The 19,536-nt window shown below is 40.6% G+C and overlaps 1 protein-coding gene across 2 annotated transcripts in view; it reads left to right on the top strand.

Moving 5' to 3' along the window:
* LOC129775487 (uncharacterized) overlaps positions 1-16,424 on the top strand; it is a 126,878-nt gene extending 110,454 nt beyond the window's left edge. For both annotated transcript variants that reach the window (XM_055780284.1, XM_055780285.1), the window contains exons 3-5: positions 3,284-3,860; positions 8,310-9,010; positions 9,066-16,424. In XM_055780284.1, the coding sequence (XP_055636259.1) occupies positions 3,284-3,860; positions 8,310-9,010; positions 9,066-10,835 (3,048 nt within the window). In that variant the 3' untranslated portion in view covers positions 10,836-16,424. The remainder of the gene's footprint in view (positions 1-3,283; positions 3,861-8,309; positions 9,011-9,065) is intronic.
* The last annotated feature ends 3,112 nt before the right edge of the window (positions 16,425-19,536 follow it).

Below are 19,536 nucleotides of genomic sequence, written 5' to 3'. Positions count from 1 at the left end.
TGGGAAAAGCGCATGACTTCTGTTTGGTAAGTGATGACTGTATCCTCAGTTTAGGCATGAAACCCGCGCGGGTGTATTATTTCAGTGAGGATGCCATCACTGAACATGTTCACGCTGTTTTCTCAGTTTTGTACACAAACATGTTTTTTTCGTACCTGTGTTTGAAAATAAGACATGTTTGTTTTCGTAGTATGTTTGGATATATTCTCTTACGTTTCTCTTACGTTTTCACCTCGAGCAACGGCAGTGTGAAGAATAGAAGAAACGAATTGGATAGCACACCACCATCACTCAACAAATGGTGTGTTGGTGTGTTGACATGGAAAAAATACTTCCCTATCATGATAATGGGTGCTTCGTCTAAAATTATGAGCGAACAAAATACACATCTTTGTCTGTTCTGAACAAAATGAGCGTTAAAGCTCGTCACATTTGATATCATATTTAGTGCACGCATCAATTTATAAACTGAGTTATAAATCCGCTATTATGAACTATTTAAACAAATATTAAGATTGAATAGAGCATGGCGGAGATGTTTAGTTACCCACATCAAAATATCAAGAATAAGTGTAAAGTTTCCTGAAAAAATGCATCTAAAACAAATTATTGGGTATTTATTTATTTATTCGGCTAGTATTGTATGACATCGCCCCGATGTGCGGTCGGTTCCCCAGACTACAATTGGCAATATGCACAAATAAAGAATCTCATACAAAGCTTCTTTTTATTCAGAGAATGTTTTCTTTTCACGGTAAAAAGCTATGGATTATTTAATCAGACTTGCAAAACGTGCATGAACACGTAGCCTCTCAGTTCATGAAATTTTTCCAATACGAACTAAATTTCCAGTTAGTTTATGTGAAAAAGTATCTGCAAAGAAATGATTTAGGAGAAATAATTTTTCTTTGTGCATGAAAGGAAACGAAGAGCAATGAATACTGCGACAACAGGTAGTATGTTTTGTACATGAATGTACGTGTACATGAATGTGCTTGAATGTAAACATCGTGTTTGTTTATGATGTGAGAAACGCGTGTCATTTCTACATGTTTATGTATGTGTATCATTGACCGTGTTTGGGATAAACATTGAACACTAGCGAAACGCATGTTCGTGCACAAACAAAAACGTGGAATTTGAACATCCCGTACATATATGTAAGTGTTTTTGGAAGGCTGCTGTGAAGTTAAAACAAAATTTCCCGACTCCCACTCCCCACAATTATCAGTACCGACTCCGACTCCGATCCCGACTTCGGCTGATAGAAATGAAATTATTCTTCATTAGAACGTTTCATTTATAATTTTTTTAAATTTATTGCATCCCACAACCACAGCTTTCGCTCATGAATAAACAACATAAATTAATATAATGGCGGTTATATTTTCTTTCTTCACGATTCACTCCTATTGTGCTCCTACTATGTTCTTCGGCTTGTGTATGTCCTAACGCATCCCAACAAAACTAATTTTTTTTTTAAACTCAATTGTTATATGTCTGCAGTGGGTCAAGAAGTGGCGATGGTCGAGTGGTGATAGAATACAGGTTTAATAATCGCGACGTGTATGGTTCGAATTTCAATGTTTCCTTTTTTTAACTTTCGACTGGGTGCGTATTGGGAAATAAAAAATGTCTCCAAATCATTCAGTCTTATTCTCCGACACTGTCCGTAAGCTAAATTATGACATTAGCTGTTCTTGCAGTCATCAAAATTTTAGAGATTCTGACGGCTCCTGGTTGAGTATATCGTTCAAATGAATAATTTTGCTGTTCTCCGGTGTTTTTGCAAAGTATCATTCCCATTCAGTTCGCATTATTAACCATGATGGCAATAAACAAAATTAACATCAAAGTTTGCTAAATATTTGGATTTTTTTGAGTTAGTGACCTCCGACTCCGACTCGTAATACAATGAAATTCCTTCCGACTCTGACTCCGATTACTCCCTACTCTCTTCACGTTTACGTTATTCATGGATCCAAGCCACACAGGACAGCGCCTTACCCAACAATGTTTTCGCACGAATACCAGGCCACTGCGGCATCCTGAGAAACGAGAAAGCGGATAATTTTGCAGCTTCTGGGACAAGCGCAAAACACTATACAGACAAAACTCCCGGTCATGTTGCCAAATCGTGCTGGATTCGATTTTCCGCTTTTTACTTAAAATTTAAAGTTGCATCAACATATGGGAATATTTACCGCACTATAGAGAGCAAAAAATAATAACCCGTCTTCGGACAGGCTACATCAAGATTTCACACAACATGAAAAAACGCGTTTGAAATTTAGTGTTATGGCCGTACCAGTTTAGATACCGCATCACATAAATTGCTATAACTCGGTAAATAATGGGATTTCCGGAAAGTCCTTTCTAGAGCATATTCTTGAAAGCCTAAACTACAAAAATATGAAGAAAAAAAACTTTTGATTTTTTTTTCAAATTTCTAGACAAGAATACTGACTTAAATTACAAATTCATATCATCCACTTCTTTATAAAACCATTTGATAAGGACATTTGTTCTCTATAAAACCCTTTGATAAGAACATCGATATGAACGATATACTTCCATTGAACATCCCTCACTCTCTTCTCGTCTTCGCCACATTTTGCTAAACATTGGGAATTGCTTCCCGTGCTTCCAGTGTAACGAACAAATGAAGATCTAGTTTTTCCAGCTCATTATAAATTCGAAGTCGCACTTACTGCGAAACGCAACGTGTGCTTAATGGAAAGTTTATAGCTAGCGTTCATATTGTAGGGTTGTAAATAATATAGTAACAATGCCGCGGATATATTGACTTAGAGAGTATGCGTAGTGACCAAATATTCACACAGTTGCACCAGCTGCTTCTAATGCGAAAATCAGCCTTTGTCTACGTTCGGCGAAATGTATTTAAAATTGGGTTTTACGTCAGTACTCATATTAACAAGCTATTGAATGTCGGGCAATTCGGCCCAATAATTAGATTGAAGTTGGCTATTAGGCATGGCCGACGAGGAGGCGGTCTCGAATTGCTTCTCCGTTGAAATTTAGATCAACAATACAAATTACTGAGCCTTCACAAGCCTTCAGATCGCGGAATTATGTACACATGAAAAGGACCAAAACGTCAGGAATGGTAGCAGAGCTTCTGCCCTCATATTTGATAAGCGATTCCATTGATTGACATTGGAACGCAATTATATATCCCAAACATTATCGTTCATACCCGCATACAGCTCTTACCTCGACCGCGAAACAGCAGCAATATTAATTTTGTTCCATCTGTTCGCAGGAGATAAACGGCACGTTTGTCGCGATGAACGACGACAGTTACTCGACCATGACGGAACTTCGCAATCCAGAGGTAAGTTCCGATGGAGACGATCGAAGTGTCATAATGGGAGGTACGTTGCCCCTGAGGGGAGCTGCTGCCGGTTTGTCGGCGGCTGCGGGCGGAACCAAAAAACGACGTTCCGCTGCTGGCAGCAGCAGCCTGGAAGGTGTTATCAGCAGCAAGAACCACCTGAAACTAGTCAGCGCAGAGCTGGAGTGGGAACGCAAATTTCGCGATGACCAACTTTCGAAGATACTGAAAGCGTTGATCTATTTCGAGGCGCGGCTCCAGAACGAACATAAATTGATCCGGCAGCAGTTGCACGAGAAGGATGACGTGATCAACCGACAGAATTCCACCATCAGTCGGATGAAGCGCAAGCTGGGCGAAGAGGACGACCTGGGCGAGGCGGAACTGCCAGAGGTGGCCCAGTACTGTCCGAAGTGCCGGAAGAGCTACTACGGGATGCAGTTCCGGAGTAGTGGCAGTCAAACCGTGGAGTATCGTGATGACGGTCGGGAGAGCGTTAATACAGGTATGTTCACAGCTTATACAGCCATTCCATGCCAAATCGAGATAGTGATTCTCAGATTTTCGTTGAAATTTGTAGTTCAGTTTCTTATCGCAAAATATTAGACCCGCTTTTTTTCATTAGGGATACCATTTCCATTTAAGGATAATCCGAAAAATCTTTTTTTACGTAGGAACACGTCTTCCTTTTTTTTACCGGGGTTCAACGTTTCGAAAACGAGAGTATGACACTTGGAGTTCAAGGTTTTGAACCATAATATTTCTTTGCCGTCTGAACGGAGTGGTATAATAATCACTTCATTCGAAAAAGACAAAATGTCCAAGTGTTATATGATTATTAATTATGAACCCGAAAACTTGTTAAAATGGCTTAGAAATTGCTTCGAAATCACTCAAATCTTTATATAAACTGGCACCCGCTCGGAAATCAATTTAGTTGTTATTGAGATGTGAGATAAGGGTGGTCACGCTCACACGCGTATGCATCATGCTCTTCTCTCCCAATACCATTTCTTTTCTACAAACGGATTGAACGGAGTCGCATCGTTTGATGAAGGCAGCATTTCTATTATCGGATGCTCACTATGATTCCATTTGTCGGGGCTTGGGGAGAGGGTATTATCTGCACTGGGTATTTACGAGGAGGAATCGATTAATCTTTCATTTCCACTAAAACGAAGAGGTACTATGATCCCTGTATTCGAAAGATTAAATGTCTAAGAGTTAAATGTTTGTTACTTATTGATTGCTAAGCCAACGTTAATCCTACATCCACCTTGTGATTATATCACAGATACTTCTTGTTTTTTTTTTCATTTTTTTCTAAAAAAACCTTTGTTTTTAAATTCACTACTTTTGAACTACTGGATCGATTCAGATGATCGACATACCATATTAAGGTTAATTATAATTGGTAAATAATTATTGATACAATTTGTTTTTCATGGTTTACATGGTTAAAGACAGAGGGCGCTATATTTTTTATATTTTTTCATGAAAACATAAGTTTTTTTACATGAGATATTGAAAATCAGAGAGACGTCTCTTTTCGTTTTGAAGTAATTATTTTTTTTTTAATTACCCAATAGTGCAAAAATGACCTTTTTCAAAAATTCATGATTTTTTAACTACTGTACCAATCCATATGATCGACATATCAAATTGGAGTCAATTGAAATGAATTGAAACCAATAAGTTTTTTGTTCTCGCGTTCAATCTTCTTCTGCGATCGTTGTTGTTCTTGATTCAGTTTTTCAGTTTCCAAATCGTTGCAATACTTCTTGCAGGCTTCACTAGCGGCAGACCATCTGTAGATTCAATGTTGCCTGATAGACCTGGGTTTATTTCAGTGTCGAATGTCGAATGTGTATCGTGGTTCCATGGGTTTGATTTCTCTTGACACGGTGCATTACTAAATGTCGAATCAATACGATTACGTTAGTCTGGAAAAGGCAATAGTTCGATTATAAATGCTTGCTACAGATATAAACTACCCACCATTAATGTTTGATTCGGTCAACCCATAGAACGCTTCGTAACCGTCCTGATTTGATGTTGCTTCACGTTTTATCGGTTGTCGTTCATAAAACAGTTTTGTATCGCTTACAGGACCTTACAGTTGCATTCAGAACGTTTTCCTCGAACCGTTTTAGTTGAGCTACTTTGAGGAATTCTTTCGAAGCAACCAAGATTCAGCCACCCAGGAACACCCTCGTGAACGTTCAAGATTGAACAACAAACAGCAGGACTTTTAGTTTTGTCAAATACTGCGGTCTCTTTGATATGGTGAAATACTATCTATATTAAACATTTCGTATTCTCCGTTATCGAATCCATAGTCAATTGTATCATTTGTACACAATCTTTATCGATTTGTCATTGGTAGTTCGTTTTTCAGAAACGGGAAATAGTGCTTTGACGCGAGAGCGAGAACATTATACACCTGTTTCACAATAATAACTAAATGAATTGCCAGCTCAGTTCTTGTTTTTAAGAGCTTTAACCCAAAGGTCATTCGTCTCTTAAATGGATTTCCGAGCGGGCACCTGCTTATATACAGATTTGTGTGTTTTCAATAGTCTACTTTCAAAACTGTGTTTAAGCTATTAAAACAAGTTTATCGGGTAAATAAGCAGCAAGCATAACATTATTATAAACGCTTAGAGTAGGAATCGATTCCTTTTCGGAAATACTTAGCGCAAATAAGACCCGCCTGACCTCCAATTAGAATTATCAATCATTCAATATTATAACTGCTTGATATGGTGAAATATTCTCTATTCATATGGTAAATTTTGTATTCTTCGCTATCGAATTCATAGTCTATGGTACCGCTTGTACGAAATCTGTATCGAATTATTATCGATACTTCATTTTTCACTAAAGCATCCGAGCAACGAGCAAAAACATCCTACATCCGCTTCACAATCGCAACTAAATGGATTTCCGATCGGGCACCTGTTTATGTACAGATTTGTGTGATTTAAATAGCCTGTTTTCAAAGCTATTTTCATGCTATTGAAACAATGTTTCGGGTCAATAGGTAGCAAACATATAATATAACTCTTAGACATATTTTCTTTTGTATAAAATGATTACCAATCCATTTTGTTTAAAAACACAAATAATACCTCCCTTTCCACCAATTGGAAACGACGATCGATTGCGGCATTCGTTAACAAATGATATTATAACTACTGCTTTTATCAATGTGGTTTCTCAGATATAGTGAGATTTTTATTTCTCCATTATAGTGACTTTCAATACATTTCGGCTGGCTGGCTGGTTCGTCACTTTTACTTCCATTTTTGGAAGAATGTCGAGAGTGATAATTTAACTCGTGGTCTCTGCGTGAGAGGTATGGATGTTACCACTACGCCAGATCGCCTCCATATGGTGAGATATCCTCGACACCAAGGATTCTCAAACTATTTTTGCAAGCGACCCCTTTTCCAAAAAGAAGTGGTACCTCAGACCCCTATAGCCAAATATCTTTAAGAATTCTATTTCTAGCTTTTTTTTCTTATTCGTACAAAATACTTACCAATTTAAAAACTTTGCATTTGCGTAATCTTGATATCATCTTCACACCAAAATTCAACAAAATAAGTATAAATATAATTTAGTAAAAATCAAGAGTAATTAATAACTATTAATGCAAATTACTTACAAACACATAAGTAGGTAATATTTCTTGACGTAGAACTACGTCTTTCATTAAAGGTGCCAAATCACAAAACTGGTCACGTTTTTATGAAATAAAGTTAACGTTAATAAATATATTTTGCCCCGAACGGATTTTAGCGATTTTCATACCAAACGAATCGGGAATTTCCTAACATTTGTTTGATATGCTATACATTACAATTCCCTAGTGTGTAAATAGTTTTAATTGATGAAAACTAGAATCATTTCCATTCCATTCGACTGTTGAACATCGTTTGCAGGACGGGCCTCGGCGAGGGATCGAATGCTTTTCCCAAGGCGTGAGTGAGAAGGAGTAATCCAACAGGAGTTTTCACCAAGGGCCTTTTTGAAGGCTAGAGAAGATCGAACTGAAGAAGTTCAAAGTCTCTTTAATTCAACAAACAAGGAAGGAAGGCTGACTTTCAGTTTCGTTCTGTATATGAATCAATGAACATTACATGTTCTTCCTTGTTTCGCGTCATCACATGTTTTCGTTTCGGATTGAGCTGTGGATGCGATTGGTTTATGTTGTACGAACGATGTCTGGAGGAGCGATTCCACTGAGGTAATACTAAATAACATGTAGCCTGATATTTGATATTTGCAAGTATTTCTATTGTTGTTGTTTCCATGTGGTGCCAAAGATAGATTGATGTAGCTATGAGATGTGGAATTATGGTGCTGGTGCACCAAGTATACAATGGACCCCTGGGGATCGATACTTCCTTTTTCGTTAAATACTTCGTTCAGTCCGGCTTCAGGAAAGAAATGAAATTAGGAGAGAGGAGCATAATGCATAGGCGTGTCTGCGTAACCATCCTCATGTCACATCGCAACTACAACTAAATAGACTTCCGAGCGGGCGTCATCTTATATACAGATTTGTGTGATTTCGATAGCCTGTTTTCAGATCAATGTTTATACCTATTAAGAGAAGTGTTCGGATCAATAATCAACAAACATATAACTATTAGACATTTTATTTTTCAATTGAAGTGACTATCATACTACTCCGATTGTTTAACCGGCAAAGAGGTTTTAACTTTCAAAACCTTGCACTACAAGTGTAACGTTCTCATTTTCGAATTTTGAACTTACACCCCGGTACAGAAAGGTTAAAAATATGGGTCTAATGTTTTGCGGTAAGGAACAAAACTACCAATTTTCAAGAAAATCTAAGAACCACAATATCGGTTTGGCATGGAATGGATGTAGATATATTATAGTTACTTCCATATGAAACATGAACCATTTGTAACTTTCACAGAGAACCTCTCCGTGAACAGTGTCGAGTACGCCTCGTCGAGCGAGGAACAGGACTCGTCGCTGTACGTGCGTGCCAACTCGTTCAAGGATGCCAGACGCAGCCGCAAGTACACCAGCAAGCGTTCGTACCAGGGCTACACGCGACCATCCTCCTCCCGTCAGAGCAGTTTCAAAAGCACCACGAGCAGTGTGAACGGCGTCGGCGGCGGGGGTACCATGAGAGGGAGAGGGCCGGGCGGTGCTGGCGGTCGCATGGCCGAAGAAAGCAACGAAACATACGAGAACATCGAACCAAAAATGAATGTGCCTAAAATTGTGATTTACGAAAACTACGAGAGCGATAAGGAGAACAAGGGTATAATGGTGGGAGCGAATGATTACGACTTGGTGGAACCTTCGTACTCCAACCGGATGAATTCGATGCATGGGATAAAGGCGAGTGGAAGGTTAGGGTCTGGCGGTTTGTCGCAAGAAACTATGTCCAGAAATGATCAGAACGACACGGATGATGATATTGAAAATATAAAACCAAAAAACAGTGGCAACCAACAAAAGTATACCGAGGGGATGGAGATGAAGCAAACTATTGAGACGAATGACGATTGGTATGCAAGTGCTAGCGATATGGAAGACTCGGACACAGCATTGGGCAAGCCATACAGCAACGCGGCGGTTAATCCGGTGCTGGAATGTGTTAACCAGGTTCGTAAACGGTAGATTTTTATTCAGACTGAATGTAACTATTCTTCCATTGCAGATACTTATCCAACAATCGATGGATGGTTTCGGTGAAAACAAGGAACCACTCAACAGTAACGAGGACGAGTTGTATATAAAATCCCAAGAGCCGCCCAAGGAACCTTCACAGGTGCGATCGAAGCGAGTTCACTTTTCAACGCAAAACAGTATGGTTCAGGTTCCTCGAATCAATCTACAATCCTCTCCGATATCCCGCAAGGAGGATAAAGCTTCACCCACCTATGAAATCCAGAGCATATACAGCAACGAATATGAACCGATTGGTTCGGAACAAAACTCCTACTCTAACTACTACGTGGACATGGAGTCCAAGTTGGGGTCGGAGGACCGCGAACGAGAACTGATGGCAGCCGAGAAGCGGAAAACTCCACCGGCTCTTCCACCGAAACCGGCGAATCTCCTCAAGCTGCAGCAAATTTCCAAACAGCGGATGGTACAAATTAAGGCGAAAAGTTCCTCTGGCAATAGCGACATCGCGGAATCCGAGCCGGACTATTGCTCAATCAGCGAGATTCAAGATACGGTGAAGTGTGTTCAGATCGTGGCGGAAATCCACAAGGAAGCCTGCGAAGATGATTATTCGGTGGTCGATGAGGAGCTGGAGGAAACCGAAAGTAAGAAGAGCACCGATCCGGAGGAATCTTTCGCAGATGTACCGAAGCTACCAAACGTAGCGGAAATCGTCCCACCGAAGAAGGACTCTTTGACAAAGTTCATCAGCCAAGATAACTACATAACGAAATCGAATAGCGGATCGCCGGCGAAGGGAACACCCACGAAGAAAGACGGGGAATTCCGAGAGCAACTGTCTGAGATTATAGCAGAGATTAACAAGCAGTCGCCTGCAATCCGAAACGCCTCCAAGAAGCACGTTCCCGTGAAGGACATCGGAGGAGGATATAGGAACACGTCTAACATCCCTACCTTAGGCTACCCAACCAAGCTAAAAACGGTGGACAAAGTGAGCTTCCTCAGCAAGCTGAATTCTGGTTCGATATCGAATATCAACGGTAGTTCGAAGATAGGAGGAACGCTGCCAAAACCATCAAGACCAATAGTGTTCAAATCAAACCTACAAACGAAGCCTTTGGGAACCAATTCCAGTTCGGTCAACGGTTTGAATCAACTTGTGCCGGGTAGCCCAAACAAGAGCGGTTCATTCATCCCCAATCTTAAATCTCCTGGCACCACAAACTCTCTAAACAGCAGTTCCCCCAAAACCTCTCCCGTTAAGAAACCACCAGCTGCGGTCATCATCGCCGAGGATAGCAAATTACCCATTCAAGCCGAGTTTGATTGGTATAATTTGGATGCGGAATTCGGTAAACCCAACCAGCCTGATATCATCATAGAAGCGGATGCGGGAAGTGTAACCGAGCAGAGTGAGCTGGAGGATGACAAGAAAGCTCCAATCGATGATACGAACTCTGCAAACGGCCACAGTTCCGAGGCCAGTGGAAGTGACTTGGAGAACGTGGAATACAATCTGGACGAGGCGTATAAGTCCATGGCACCGATAGTGCAGCCGCCGGATATCATCCAGAAAAACTCGTTGACCCCGATCAATGGCAAAATCCCGTACAACAGCCTCTCCTTCAAGGAGCTGATGGCTTTGAACGAGACTCCGAAGATCGAAAAAATCAAGTCATCCGCCATCGACCCGTCCAACGGGAACTATGAACACTTCCTGGACGATTCCGGTCTGTGCTCTAAGCCGATCATTCTGCCGAGAAAGAAGAGGGTCTACTATTCGGGCCCATTTGTGTAAGAGGACATTCACCTGGCTTCGATGGATTCGGTTGAACCAGAAAAAAAGTTAGGAAATTCTTCCGTCGCTCGCTGCTGTGGCGTTTTATTTTCAGCTCTGCTCCGATTCGTACGCTAATCACGTCATTGGCGTGAAACTAGTTCAGTAGTTCAATGAATGATGTTCGTATGCGCGTCCGTCTGTACTCATCTGTATTCGTCCACCGTTTCGACCTTGTGGCGGTTTGGAATGCAATTACCGTGCCGCCGTTTGACGGGGCTTTGCGAAAGCGAAAATCTAATAAGTCAATCTGCATAAATGGAAATCATACGCGCGTGATCCGAGGCGTGCGCGTGATTCGGTTAGAAGCATATGTATGCGCAACATCATTGATGATCACGCGGTTTGCGTTTAGTGATAGTCAGGATTTCGGATCAGGGATCATGATGAAATGGATCTAGGGTTGTTTCTAGAACGAGTTTAAAAATTAGCAATACCTCGAAGCCATCATGCCTGGGAGACTTTGAAATCCATTCGGCGTTCAATGCGTTAGCAGAATTCTCAAGAATGTGAAAGTTCAATTACGGCATGCTTTCTATTACGGCATTGAAAAATACATTCCGTCTGTTTCAATGCATGAATATATTGCTCATTTGGAAAACATATTCAATTTATTGCATTTTGTCGACTAATGCTCGGCGGCTTAGTGGAATCAGTAAATTGTTCATTTATTTTAAAACATTTATATGTAATACCTATGAACAATTGGCGACCGAGCTCTAAGCAATCACGATGATGCTTCATGTCAACGTTTTGAATGCATCTCTTGATTCTACCAATCAAAGCTCGAACTGAGGCAGATTTGTCGAGTTGAGATTTTTAGGTACAAATGGGATCGAACTGGTGTTCAGGAATGATTGTGTTCCTTTTTGCGTAATACGATGTCGCTTTATCCGGCCAAAACACGTATTGTTCATCTGCATGAGGTTTTGATAAAACGGCATTCGTTCTGGTATACATCTTGATTGATGACCAAACCAGATGGCTTAAACTAGTGGTGACCAACCTGCGGCACTTCGTCGTTGTTCATGAGGCCCGCAACCTGATTTAAGAAAAAAACAAAATAGCGACTATAAGAATATAGTTAAAAATTCTTCCACACAATCGAATAAAAATAACTTTGTGAGTAATAATCGTTAATCATGTGTATCCAAGCTGATCATTTTCTGTTTTCTTTTCCGTAATTTAACCTTCTGACAATTGTTCTCGTTAGTACTCAAAGGATTTCTCCACGTTTTTGGTTCTGTTCTGCTCACAGTAGTATAAATTCGTGCAAGTGATAAGTGAGTGTCGGGATAGTAAAACCGGGTTTATACGTTTTCAGTTACTCGGTTGCGAGAAACGATCAAACGATCCGAAGAACCACGAACGTACCCATACGATGAAATTTGACATTTGATATGTATGTATGAAATAAGCGGGCGAGTAGCCTAAAAACTTTGCAAAAATATGGATTGCAAATCAAATATCAAATTTCGTAGTATAGATACGTTCGTAATTCTTCGGATCGGTTGGCGTTCACTCGCAACCGAGTAACTGATAATGTATGAACCTGGCCGCTGGAAACTTTTTCAAGAGCCTTATGAGAGAGAACGGGATGTACGTACGCGTGAGTACATAAGAGAGAGAAAGATTGGGAGGAAATTCATTCGATTTTGCTGTGCTGTCGCAATTAGAGGGCAGTCGAGTTCATTCACCATTTTAATCACTTTTTTTATCGCTGTGGCGTGTGTTGTGTAATTTGAATCAAAATGGAAGCCTGCACTAGTAAAAAAAAAAGAAAATTGGCTGACGAAGGTCGTGTATACCGTGTTCAAACAACAAATAGGAAATTTTCATTTTACCCATTATCTGACATTGAGAATTTCTCAAGTGTCGACATAGGGAAAATGTTGATGCACTCCAGTCGATTAATGCTGAATTGCCTCGCAGATTTTGGTACTTCAAAACAAATGATAGAATTCACGCTTAATTTTTCAATAGGACCTATCTGTTTTGATCGATTCTCTTCATCGACATTCTCTATCGTTAAATACTCAGCGGGAAAAGCATTCCCTAATCTGTTCGATGATCATGAGTGAAGAAGGGATTCTCGTTTATCAAACTATGTGGCAAAACTGGCGCAAAATCGGTATGCCAGGCCGTGGTAATTGAAAGAGAAAGCCAGTAAAGAAAATAGATCGAAACAGGTAGGTCCTATTGAAAAGTTAAGCGTGAATTATCCAATTTTCTCTACCCCATCCAGTTTCGTATTCACTGCAGTAGTGTAGTTCGATGTCACCCTTCATTCTAACCATGTTTACCATGTTTCGTGGTTCCATCAGTACTTGTTCAGTTTCCTAGCAACGATAAAGTTCGGTCTGTACTAGAAGCGTGTGGCAGCTGTCACGTTAACTAAGTGCGAGAAAACAGCAAAACAGATCTACGAACTGCTCGAACCCTTTTCTAACAATGAACGATTCGTGTTCCGTACACCTACAACAGTTGAAAACAGCTGATGTGGGCGATAGGCCTAAAATGGGACGTCCGAGGTCGGTACGGTTGCACAATGTTGTCTATGTTGTTCATGAACGCGTTCAACGCAGTCCTCTTCGGGAACAAATGCGTTTATCAGTCGAAATGAATTGGTGCGTACATTGATGTGTGAGTCATTTATTGTCGCATTTATTGTCGCCCATATTGTTTGGAACGATGCGAAAAACTCCTAGAACGGTTAAAAACCGAGACTAGCAGTAAACCTACCAGACTTCATCTCCGCAAATTATTGCCCATTTGACAATCCATCGGATTATTCACTTTGGGCCAAATTGGAGGATTGGAGGAGGACGTTCTCATTAGAATCACCAATCGTTGAAGAATTCTATCGAGAAGCGTGCAAAGATTGACGGTTGGCTTTAGCGTTTTCGACTCTGCGTGAAGGAGAGATGGTTTAACAATTTTGCCAAAAATATTTATTCTGGATACGTTTATACCTTCGATAAAAGTTTTGGATTTTTATCTCATTTTCTTCTCGTGTTACGAATTTTAAAGGGATAGAACTGAATGCTTTCTAATTTAAAATAAAAAGTGAGTCAAAGAAAGTGCCAGTTAAATACGTATATTTTACGATTCATTAAGAAAAGTAGTGAAAAAAATCATTGCGGCCCGCGACTGTAACGAAAATTGTAATGCTAAAAAATATCTCTTTCGGAAATGAAAATGTACAGCATCACATTCTGTTCAAACTTATGCTTAAACATATATTTGAAGTTCGGAGATGCAGCAGAACTATCCATGAAATAAGTACTGAGGCAGAAAAAAAATTAAAACTTTAAACACCTGTAACTCTCAAACCAACTTCGCTATTATAAAAAACAGAACAAAATTGAAAAGTAATTTAAATTTCCGATTAAACTGATAGTAATAGAATTTACACATTTTATTTTTTGCAGAACTCTTCTATCTTCAAAGGTATGCCTTCCGTTAGGGACTTTACTGTAGTTTCGGATACTTTCCTGACTGCGATGTTCCACTTACTACGAAATTTGCAATGTTTTCGGTTCGTCTCTTCATTGACTTATTGACTTCAAGTTTCTTTCAATTAAAGCCCAACATTTTACAATCGAACCAAACTCAGGAGAGTTATGCAGTGACGGGCGTCTCTAGCAACCAAAATCACATGATTGTCTTCATACCATGTCAATGTTGCTTTGGCATAATGACATGAATGACAATATACGCTTTTGTAGGCACTCTTTAATGAAAATTTCAGAATTTATACTTCCAGTGGTCACAAATGATTTGCTTTTGGCACCACATCTACAAGTCACTTGACAAACCAGAAACTTCTTTGGAAACTTTGATTTCTTTTTTTTGTTTTGAGTTTTTCGTTGATATCCTCTCGTTTCATTGCTGAACAAAATTCCTGGAGTTAAGAGAAGTCACACAACACATGAGTTTCGTCATCCATAATACAGCTTTTTTTCTCAAAAAATCGAGGAGTTGTATCCTAGACACGACCGCCTAGGACGTAGGACTACGCAATCGTTTTTTTGAAATTTTCTAGTTTATCATTTCGGATATTATTTGCGAATACGTCGGAATTTCATAAATAATTCTTTAGTAAAAAGTTCCGAAGACACTGAAAGGGTTGATTGACTTGCGTGGTTTTGTAGAATCATTTCGAGAAGCAACGATTCTACACTAATTGGTCATATGTCGCAATTTATTTCTTTATATCAATGCACGCATTGCACTGAGTATTTAACGAGAGGCATATTCCGTGCATCGCCATTCGACAAGCAACAAACACGCGTCTAACAGATGAACACAGTTGCAGCGATAAAAATGAAACATTGCGAGAATGACCTTTTATGAAAAATCGTTCCGCGACTCTCGGTCAAAACCGTCAAAAAAGGTAGGAGCTTGTTGCATCAGAACAGAGCCGATGCGCACGAGAGCAAATACGAATGGCAACTAAAAGTATCGAAAGTGTGCTGTTCACATGTACAGGAAATGAAAAAGTTCTATGTTTCACGCAACGCAAACAAGCAACACACACAAAGCCAAACACTGATAGCTAGAAGCGACCTATAATCATTTGCACTCTTCTCTTTTCTCGCTTGCTTTGCCATGGCTCGGATGGTTGTGTTAATTGCAATGCCAGATGCACTTCAAGTGAAATATTCGCTAACGTTCACAGCTCGAGGGGAAACATATAACACAAAACGAGCAGAATAAGCGTGTAAAGTGCAAAATACGGGGTAGAACTGCCCGTTGACTCAGTGAACCCTTGTTGTAGAATGCGAGTAGTTGGTGGGGTATTACCTTATCTCACCTCACCTATCAAACGAGATCCGGAGTGAATCGTACTGTATCAAGAAATCGGCTCCATCCAACTCATTTTGGCCTGTTTGCCGGAATTCCATGCATCTCAACACTCATAAGTCATTTTCGATCGTGCGCACTGTGCTACTCTGTTTTGGGTGCCGGAGGGATTACTGAAAAGAAGCTTTTAGACCGGATTGTGTCCGGTATCCTTACAAAGTCGTCAGTGAAACCTTGCAATTGGGCCTGCCGTGTAAAAATTGTGCAACTCGTGTCGATGCTCGCCCTTCGGGTGATACCCTCAATGGCGATGTTGAATAACAAGCATGATAGTCCAACCCCTTGTTTTAAGCCTCTGCGCGTCTCGAAGAGACCCAAGAGTACCTCCGAGACACGCACGTAGCCCATTACACGTTTCAGGGTAGCCTTGCTCAGTCGCGTTAAATTGTCGGGGAAAGTGTCCCGATTCTCGTACATTATTTGCCTGTTCTCGGTCGACTATGTCGTATGCTGCTCTGAAGTCAATGAAAATGTGGTGGGTAGTTACAGCATTCCAGCTTGTCGTCTTACTTGCAGATGGGGCAGACGACTCCTGTGCAGTGCTCTAGCAAGCGTTACTCTAGCATTTTTATTGAGCTCTCCGGGTAGGTCGTCTTTACCGGTGGCTTTGTTGTTTTTAAACCTTCCAATCTCACTCTGTGGGCCTGATCACGAACGTCACTTCACGGTGAAAACGATAACCTTGCATACAAATCATTTCGTTTTCACCGTGAAGTGACGTTCGTGATCAGGCCCTGTATCTCATGGAGATCGGGGACTAATATCCCGCCGTGTGCTGCTGGCTCACCCTGGAAAGTTATATCTCCACTTTCGCTTGCTGCATCGCCATGCAAATTAGGTTTCCCTCAACATCCTTTAATGTACCGCAAGTCAACATAGCCTCTGCGGGGTTGGATTACTTTCTCGTAAAACTTCTGCGTTTCATTGACACAGAACAGTTCTTCCTGCTGCCCATGATCACGATCCTTCTGTCGGTGCTTCATTCGTCTCAAAATCGTGGTCATCTCGTTCCGTGTCTGTCTGTGTTTGGTCAAGTTCTCCCTCGTCCGGGCCCTCAGGTAATTCGCCCAAGTACGATTTTTCTCCGCCACCGATGCCTCGCATTCCCAATCATACTAGGTGTTTCCACAGATCAGTGAAACCACTCCTTCTGTATTCGTCGCGGATTCCCTGATGACTGTGCGAATCCTGCACCAACCATCTTCAAGAGATGTTGCGCCTCACTCCTCTACCGTGGGAATAGCCGCGTCTAGTTGTTGCGCGTTGTCTTCCGCAGCTTGAGGGTTCCGTAGCTGCTGGGATGGGCTCTGTCATCTCTGATAAACCGCTACTAGATAGTAGTCCGAGTCGATATCCACACCTCGATAGGTTCGTACGTTGGTGATGTCTGAGAAAGGTGATCTCTCTGTGGCTTTATGGATGTCCTTGCAAAGAAAGAAGGTACTTTGTTCTACCAGTCCTCAGGAAGCTGCGAAGCTTACGCATCGTTGGCCGTTGACGTCAGGGTTTGCAGCCTGTCATATCCGACCACCGGTTTGTACATGTCTTCCCTTCTGATTTGAGTGGATATATCCCCGATGACAATCTTGATGTCTCGATGCGAACAACTGTCATAGGACATACTCCAGCTGCGCATAGAAGACTTCTGTCTCGACATCGGAGCTTCCATCGTGCATTTTGTTGATGCTGTTGATGGAAGCTCCGATGTTCATGATGTTGTAATTGTAGGACCGGCCTGTCGTTTGTCGTCTGCCACTTAATCACACGACTTTGCATCTTGGCCAACACAATAAAGTCGGTACTTACCTCGATTGTTGTACCACCGCTTTGGTAGTATTGGGCTCTGTGGTCATACATCCTTCGTACGTTCTCTCCTTTCCAGCAAAGTTCCTGCAGTGCTACGATACAAATATGACGGGGTTCAAGCTGATCCAGTAGCCACCCAGGATAATAGACGATACAATTCCAAGTACCTAGCTTCCAATCGTCGTCCTTTATTCGTCGACGATTGTTATGATCCGTATTTCCTTCTTGATTGTTCCTAGTAGGTAATTTGTTCCTCGCCATGCCACCTCACTAGTGTGACGATGGCTAGCCTCGTGACGGGACTGCCGTCTTAGGTGCAGCTAACGAGACACTGCCTTTCATATTTCAGCCGCTCCTCTGGAGTACCGCCGCTGTTTGAGTCGCTCCTAATCTGGAGTACAGCCGCTCCGTTGTGTAGCTCATTTACCCATGATGCACCGCGCGGAGGTAAGCTACTTTACATTGGGGTCTTGGGATATAGAGAATAGTCGATGTTGCACCGTATACTTTTTGCCGAGATTTCTGCGCAATTCGTGGAACTTCCACAACGTGCAGATCGAAAATAATAGAACTTCTAGCAAGCGGAAAAGGACGAATATAAATGAAATCAGGATACGACTACAAAGCATGCTTTTACAACGAAAGAAATATAGATATTCATATAGTGTTACAAGAGTTCCCTTATAATTCATCGATTAGTAGAGGAAAATTTTATCGCAAACAACGATTTTTATTAGATAGATGTAATTCTAAGTGGAGTTTATTGAAATTAAGTTAAAACACGCTAGAATATGCGGTATTTCCACAACGAAATGTTAGAATTGTAGTGATAATCTATACGCACTTACCATAGACGAATGTAAACATGCAAACTGTACAAAGCTATGATATTATTTTAAGCTAGAAAAATGTAACACACTATTCTGTCGGTTAAAATACTTTTTCTTTTGGATGATAAATAGAATTTGAATCACAAATAGGTGAACCACTACTACAATATTTCATTCATTCTTCTGAGAAAAAAATACAATGTACGAATACGAAAATATTATTTATTCAAATAACAAAATCTTTACTCAAATTATCCGAACAATTCCTATTTATTTGATTCGCATTTTATGATTTTTTTTGTGGGGTGTGTGATAACGAGTCTTTCATTAAGGACTTGTCAACTTTAAGAATGAAATTCGATTTCGGTCATATGACCCTCACGGGGCCGTTTACGGGGTTGAACCCTAATTTTCCACTACTTGGCCAGAAACTTCGACCGAAATGTTGCGAATTTCGCGTTGGATTCAGACATTAGGATTCGATCTTGGGGTTTTTTTCAGTGTACATCCATTCTAATCTAACCACCCGACACAGTTTATAAACATAATGTCAACATTTGGACAGCTTTCGAGGATGTCAAATTAGTGATAGTGAATAGGATTGGGCTTCTTGGGTCGATATTTAGAAGATCGATCTTTTACTCTCCGATTTTCGATTTTTAGGCCCAAAAGCTATTCCAAAAAACGCGAAAACTAATCTTTTCTTCTCGATCTTTCCAATCTTTTTCAAAAAATCAGAAAAATTTAATTTGTTTTCCAGTGAACTGCCTTTGATGTTTGAATAGAAATGTGAAATGTTTATTCCATGATGAATGAAAATATAACGCTTATATAGAACAAAAATAAATTGGAAAAAATGCATTCGATTTTCCAAAGATCGAATCTTTGTTTCCGATTAATCAGTGAATCGACCCCTACAGCGTTAAGAAAATCAATTCATCAAGATCGTACTTTTTCGAAAGATCGCCCAATCCTACTCGACATAGCTCCTAAAAAGAAATCCAATAGCGTCAAATCGCAATAGGTCCATTTCTCGAAGCGGCTTTTGTTTGCAGTTTTGTTTTGTTTTTCTTCATCACACAATTTTTTTGCAATCCAATTACGCATCATTTGCAACTACTTCCCCTCTACAACCCCCCTCCCCATGTGTCCACACATAG

This window comes from Toxorhynchites rutilus, chromosome 3, assembly GCF_029784135.1.
Source record: "Toxorhynchites rutilus septentrionalis strain SRP chromosome 3, ASM2978413v1, whole genome shotgun sequence".
Taxonomy (NCBI): domain Eukaryota; kingdom Metazoa; phylum Arthropoda; class Insecta; order Diptera; family Culicidae; genus Toxorhynchites; species Toxorhynchites rutilus.
The sequence above is the reverse complement of the archived record's forward strand: the minus strand, read 5'-3'. Positions and strand labels throughout refer to the sequence as shown.